Source organism: Sinocyclocheilus anshuiensis, unplaced genomic scaffold (assembly GCF_001515605.1).
Source record: "Sinocyclocheilus anshuiensis isolate Anshui unplaced genomic scaffold, SAMN03320099.WGS_v1.1 scaffold322, whole genome shotgun sequence".
In the NCBI taxonomy this organism is placed as follows: domain Eukaryota; kingdom Metazoa; phylum Chordata; class Actinopteri; order Cypriniformes; family Cyprinidae; genus Sinocyclocheilus; species Sinocyclocheilus anshuiensis.
In genome coordinates, this window is record NW_015542366.1 from 2,492,486 (window position 1) to 2,499,930 (window position 7,445).

At 38.5% G+C, this 7,445-nt stretch overlaps 1 protein-coding gene across 1 annotated transcript in view; it reads left to right on the forward strand.

Moving 5' to 3' along the window:
* Positions 1–7,445, forward strand: part of ctnna2 (catenin (cadherin-associated protein), alpha 2) — a 462,098-nt gene that overhangs the window by 373,848 nt on the left and 80,805 nt on the right. The window contains exon 8 of the mRNA XM_016491151.1: positions 2,631–2,711. Coding sequence (XP_016346637.1) covers positions 2,631–2,711 — 81 coding nt within the window. The remainder of the gene's footprint in view (positions 1–2,630; positions 2,712–7,445) is intronic.

The following is a 7,445-nucleotide window of genomic DNA, read 5'->3' on the forward strand; positions in this document are numbered from 1 at the left end:
AGCATTTTATACACCACATTTTCCAAACACACTAGAAAGGACTTACAAGTGCAAGATGCTTTTTTTTTTTTGCTTTGTTTACTATTCAGTTTTGTCTTGTACAGCCCATTTTTGCATGTAATATCACTATGCAATAAAACACTATCTACATAAAACAACTTTAAATATGACAATGCATGTATTGTCTTTGATTGAAATGGTGTTGATAAATGACATTGAAACTGGGGAATCCAGTTGATGAATTGGGATCCTACCAAAAGGCCACAGCTACTGCCCCTTTGAGATCTCTTTTAAAGCTTTAAAGGAGAACATTGTGAGATTGTTAGAGTTTTTGTCTCAGAAGACAAGTTTAAGAAGCAGGAGACTCAAGCAAAAATCTCCATTCGATCTTAAAGTAACCTAATTTCTCTCTAGGAGACATATTTGAGATGTTAAAGAGATCTCACTTTTGATTTTTCTTTCCTATGGGCAGCCACTGGAACAATCAGACAGGAAGCAAACAGGGGCATTCAGACTATATGGTGCATGACACTCCTAAACTAGCCAGACTTTTCCCTCACGGTATCAAGCCTAGTCCACAATGCAGCTTATTTTGGCTAAGAAAATGCCTATTTAAGAGATGGTCTGACCAAAATTGATATTTTATGTGGCCACTGAGGGCGATGTTTATCTGAAAGGGATTTTTCTTGTACATAAAACATTGGAAATGTCTACAGACCTTGTGATGAAGATCGTTGTCCACCCAAACTAACACATACAATTTATTTCCCAGACTTACAAACAAAGCAAAATATGCAGTTCTGCTTGTTTACTTGCTATTAAGTGCTTCAAACATTTTTTTTTTCATCGATTTGATTCCACTAACCTGATAGATTCAAGATAAATTCAGTCATTAGTTCTTTCTGATCGACCCAGTGCCTTTTAGGTGGATTGATAAAACAATAAATAATGGAATATGTGTTCCTTTATTTCAAAATGTTTCATAAAGCCAGCCAGTCGCATTAGTCAGTAAATGTATATATGAAGAGTTTGGTTCCAAAACGCGATAAATGCCATATTTTAAAAATTGAGTTTCTGCCAAAATCAGTATTGTATCTGGTCGGTATTGAAAAATCAGTTTTTAATTTTACGCAAAATGCGATATCCGCCGAGTTATTCTGTCATGTTTTCTCCCTTTCTTTCCAAACCGCGACAAATGCCAGTCTCCCTTCTCTGCAGAATGTGATATATCCGCTCAACCAATCACAGCGCACCATTTCACGCACTCTAGACATTAATGGCGGTGCTTTGAATACACCCAGCATCCTAGTTTTCCTCATCTACTTTGTACTTTGTGATAAACAAACAAACTTAGGGCTGCACGATAAATCGCATGTGATTGTCATGCGGAACTCGTCAGTAAAGCCGGTTCTGTGATTAATAGTAAATCTCCATCACGTGCTTTCAGATGGATACACAGAGCCGTAGATCATTGACAAGCTATGCAATATCGCATTCATAATCGCAGATGAGTTGCATTCGATTATGAACGCGATATTGCGTAGCTTGTCAGTGTAAGTGTTTTTATTAATGTCATTTATGTTTTTGTTAATACAGCGTATAGCACTAGTCAACTAAATGTAACATGGCAAAGATGAATGCACTTTTGGAAGTTGAATGTAAGGAAAATGTCATTTTGGAATTTCTGTGGTCTAATGTGATGTTGTTCATGTTCTTTTATTGCTGTAATTCATTTATAGCATTAACAAGATGACCCGTTGAATTCATTTTGGGAGCGATGACTGATTGAATGTATTTTTAGTCCAGTGCCTGCATATAATATTAGTATTGACCAAGTTAATATGTGGATTAACTATGTTGTGTATTTTCAACAGTTTCAATATGAAAAAAATAACTTTTATATTGATTCAATGGATCTATTGCATTTTGAAAAAAAAAAATGTGTCATGGATTTATTGCATTTTGGGGAAAAATAATAATAACATTTTATAATAAATATTTGAAAATCAAAATCTGAATTTGAAATTTTAATGTTATTATAACCTAAAGATGCTATGTGAAAGTTTGAAACAGAAAATAGTGGTTTTCATCTTGCCACATTCTTGGTAAAGAAAACACATTTTTACTCAAATTAATCAAAATGGATTTATAGCGTTTTGGAACCAAACTCTTCATATTATATATATATATGGCTTGTATATGGCTTTTATACTGCTGTAAAGATTTAATCCCTGACGTTTTAGGGTCTGCCTGTGGCCAGCCGTTTATGTGGAGGAGAAATGTAGCACAGAAGATTCCTTCATGTCAGTCTGTCTCCAAAATCTGCTACTGTGCTCTATAATGCTCTGTCTTTTTTATCGTTGGTTATGTCCACACCCTATTGTTGCTCTATGCAGCACTTGCTTTATTCCATCCCTGCTGTGTCTACATTTAGAGGCACTTAAAGGCTTCAAGTGTCAAGAGGTTCTTAAAAAACTACACCAAACCCCACCCAAGGCAGACAACAGCATTTTTAACTAAACCTTTCTCTCTTGATTTGTTTGTTACTCTTTCATGTTTTTTTTCTGCTGTGAGCTTGCAGGGCATGAAATGGCAATATTACATTTCTCCACCTTTCTTTCTTATTGCAGACCGGAAGAAAGGAAAAAGGAGACCCATTAAATTCAGCTATTGACAAGATGACCAAGAAGACCCGTGATCTTCGCAGACAGGTGAGTCAGTCCTCTGTCTGCTGTCTTTCTAGAAAATAAGAAAATAAAAAGACTATGACCACTACATTGAAAGAAAGTGATATATTATCTCTTGTCATTCATTTTTTTTTTTTATGAAACATTGTGTTACATGGAAACACAAAAGGACATAAATAAGGGATGAGAGGATGGTGATTGTAACTGTCAAGCTCCAAAAAGCACATAAAAGTATCATAAAAGTTGTATATAAAAGTTGACTTGTGCACTATATTATGATAGCTTTGTGTAAGGAAGAGACTGACATTTAAGTCGTTTTTCACTGAAGCTCTTCCGCTCTGCCATTTGAGTCCCTTTACAATAGCATCGCACTTTAAGAACCACTGGTTTACTGAATCATCTTTTCTGAAGCATCAGGTATTAACATTTGCACAAGGAAACATGAATATGTTTCCTTTGAGTCTGGAGATGATTCAAACCTTCAAATTAAAACAGACAAATGCTAAAAAGGGAGCTGTAATGCACACCACTGAACTCTTTGTTGTATTTTTACTCAGTGTTCAAGAAGACAAGTCTTTTGAGAACAGTTTAGGCTTAAATAACACCTCCTCACATTTCGGAACATCTGACTGTTGTGCATAAGAGCATCAAACACCAGTATGTCTCTAACTCAAGAAGCCGAGGTCCACACTCTTGACTTCAGCAATTAGCACAGCTTAAAAGCTCTTTTGATGCATTTTCTCTCTCCATCACCATGACAATGGAACAAAGTGTCAGATCGGTCAGCACTGATATAAACTAAAAACAGAGCCTAGACATAAAACTGCAAGGCATTAGACAGAAGACATAGGCATTCCTATCAGACTGGCATTCCCATCAGGAGAGTTTTTGCTGTAAACGTAATAGCGAATCAACATTACATTACACTATTATGCGATACTATTACCTGACATTTGCATCGAGGAAATTAAGTATTCTGTCTGCTCTTCAGTTTAAAGAACAAGGCTAGATAAATATTTCACTGGTTAAGAGAAACATAGGCACTCCTGTCAGCCCAGTTAGGGCAAGATTTTCAATATATAGCATCATAAATTTGACACATTGTTGTTGAATTACTTTAGAAGACTTGGCATACTTTTATGATACTTTTGTGGTGCTTTTTGTCATTCTGGAGTTTGATAGCACCCACACCCATTTACTACTTTTATTATAAGGAAAAGAGCAGGTAGGATATTGTTTACCAAAAAAAAAAAAACAATCTTGTGTGTTCCTTGTAAGAAAGAAAGTCATATTCTAGGTTTGAAATAGCACGAGGGTGAGTAAATGGTGACAGAATTTTCATTTTGGGTGAACTATTCCTTTCATAAACTCACCATACAACACATTCAGGTAGGGAAAAATTGTCCCTACACTCTAAGCATCAAGATGTCAGCTGTCAGAGAGCATACAATCACCATAGTCACCCTCAAGATTTCTTCACATGCTCTAGAAGATTGTTGTGTTCGACCATTCAAAACTTGTTTTGTGTTCTGGCAAAATAACTTTTTTTTTTTTTGCACTATTCTATTATAGTAGATGTTTTAACAGTGCCTGGTTATTTTTTGTACTGCTATTACAAGTTTGAAATGGACTCTTCCCTGTCTGCCTGTTTCCCTGTTGCTCATGCCATAACTCAGGATAGCCACTAGTGAAAGGTTTAAGACTGTGTGCGTTGTTGTGGTGCCATCGGCCAATCAACTGCATCATTGGGGCATTTTCACATCTGGCTTGTTTGGCAAGTTTGTTTCAGAACCTGGCACATATTCTTCCTTAGTTTGGTTTGTTTAGGCTTATATGAACACAACAGTCTTGTTTATTTAGTTTAGTCTTGCACCACTACAATCAGTCCAAGATCGTCTGAACAAGCCCTTTCAAGGAAAGTCTGTTCACTCAGTGTCCATATGTGCAACGTCTCCGGGCAGCTATTTCGGGCATCCAAGACCAAGTCCTATCTAAATGAATGGGAGAATCCTGAAATCTCAAAAACTGCTTGCCAAACTCACAATTGAATTGCATATATCAAATCAGCAACAAAATCTGAAATTGTCTGCCCCATAAATGTTGTTCCTTATGCTCAAATATCATTAAAAAGGCTTATTTTTCAGGCTAGACTAGCCAATGCGCAAGTCTCAGGTTTATATGGGAACCGGAGCTTCTAAGGGCCGCTGCAGTGACACAATGACTTTTCCAATCAGCGACTGGCTCTTTCACTTAGAAGGCGGGCATATTCTGCCGTATTGCACGTTGCAGTTTCTCTCATTCATAAGTAATAGAAGTGAACCGTCTTTGTATATCTATAGTCTTTGGAACAAGCTGGTCTCTGCCCAATTAAAAATAAACTCTGCAGCAGTCCAGTTGTGGTGAGAAAGCAATCTAACCCAACAGTGAACCGAACCAAGAAGAAAATGCCAGATTGCAACAATTTAAGGCCCTGTTTCCGAACAAAGCATACAGTCTAAGGTGTCTGAAAATGCACTTAGTCAGATGGCATTCTGAAGTGATTGGCTCACGTATTGGATACATAAATTGGATGCTCTCTCATATCCTGGTCTTAAAGGTCCCATATTGTCAAAACTGAAATTTCCTGACTTTTTTTGTTCTGTGGGGCCATGAGCAAGTGTAGCAGATTTTAAATCTCACACTTCCGGGTGGTCCTGGGACAGTTAAGATTAATATTAAGGCTAACAGATTGCCTTCTCCAGGTATTATAGACCTTCTTGGCCTCCCCCACTGAGAGAAGACCCTCTTTACCCCACATCACAGTAAATCCACAGAGAGAGCAACTAACATGGAATGGATGTTCGTTTTGAGCAGCCTGCTTTAATTACACTCTTGGACTTCAGGAGTGTGTTAGTGGGTGTATAAATCAGTCGGCGCAGAGGTTAAGAAGCAGTACACACACGCACACACACACGCACACACACACACACACACACACACACACAGCTGGAGTTAGCACATGAACATTCACCATTTACCCTCCCCCCGGTTTGTACAGTCTTTTATAATTGGAAAACATCTTTTAAAATCTTCCCACTCCCACCCCCTTCACCAAGACTGTAAATTTGATTGGGCGCATTTTCAGACTCAGCAGTCGTACATCACCTCCCTCGTTTCTGCTCCTCTGCACTCCTTCCCCCCTCGCTGAACCCCACGGCTGTCGCATTCCCGCATCTTCTGTCACCCGCTTCGCTGGACCAATATTTAGAAAGCTGTAAACTTTTCCTGACACATGTATTGTAGTTACATGTCAGCTGAGGGAACCGGCTGTTTACAGATTTGCCAGGCCACGCATTTTTAATCCTCTTAAGACATTTATTTCATGATCTTTCATGGTCTGGGGGGGGGGGGCAAGATGTTTCCCTCACGGATGCATGGAGATTTTATGGTACAGTAGAGTGGTTTAAAGGAAATTAAAAGTGTTTGATAGCCCTGATTTACCCCGGCTTACTCCACTCAGGCGTCATCTCTCATAATTCTGGCTGATCACTTCCTGTTTCCTCTGCTGGTGAGCTCCATATGCTCTTGCATCTGATAAACCACCTCTCACCTTTACAACATGTCGCTAGAATCTCATCACAAAACAAATTACATTTTAATCACTTTAATGGGGTTTAAGATCCCGAAAGAAAAAAAAAACTTGCCAAGGGATCATGGAGGATTCTAAGCAAGTTGTGGACCAAGCTGTTGATGTTTTTGATGTGAAATCCTTGCACATATGTTGGATGTTCTCATTATGTATTTTAATTTCAGAGAGTGATCTGTGAGCAGCACTCACCTGCTGTGATTGTTCTGTTGTTTACCGGCCTTACAGAACACCCGCCACAGACTTTATTACAGCAAAACAGCCCAAAACAGCTCTAAAATTAATTACAAATTGTTATTGGGTTTTATTAGTTGATTGCGGGAAAATGGTACATTTCCTTCACTAGCGCAGGAGTTAACTGATGCACAACTCTAGAACGCAATACAACCTGTACGGCACGCTGTGGAACATGTGATATTTGCGTACATTTGCATGCATAGATCTGGGTAGACATATGTGCTGGTAATGGCATGGTTTGTGTGTGTGTACACGAGTAATTGCATTTCCTTCTCAAGGCTCAGCCACTGAAGATATAAGATGCGAACCTCTGTGATCCGCTCAGGGCTTTTCAGGCCCCTCAGTCAAATGAATGGAGGCATCGCCATCTCATCAAATCAGTCTCACCGGGGGAACATCCGAGCGAGTTCTGAGTTATTACTGTCTACCTGGCAAGAGAATATACCACCCCGACCAGTGCAAATCAAGCAATAACAGTGAGCCCTGTTCACAATTGCAGACATTGCAGAGGACCTCGCCGGATGATTTTCGTATTGCCCTTGCTGCTTAATCTGTGTTGTATTACATTTGCACTGTTTAGGTTCGGCATGGATTTATGAATTGTTTCTTTTTTTTCAGAGAGACAGACAGACAGACAGACAGATAGATAGATAGATAGATAGATAGATAGATAGATAGATAGATAATGTAACAAATGCTAGTTGTTAGTTCATTTTAGTTAATTAGTTAATGCATCAACAAAAGTTAACTAATCTAACATTATTGTAAAGTTACACTCTAAAAAATGCTGGGTTAAATACAACCCAGTGCTGGGTAAAATAGGGACAAACCCAGCAATTGGGTTGTTTTGACCCAGCGGTTGGGTTAAATGTTTAACCCAACCTTCTGGGTAGTAA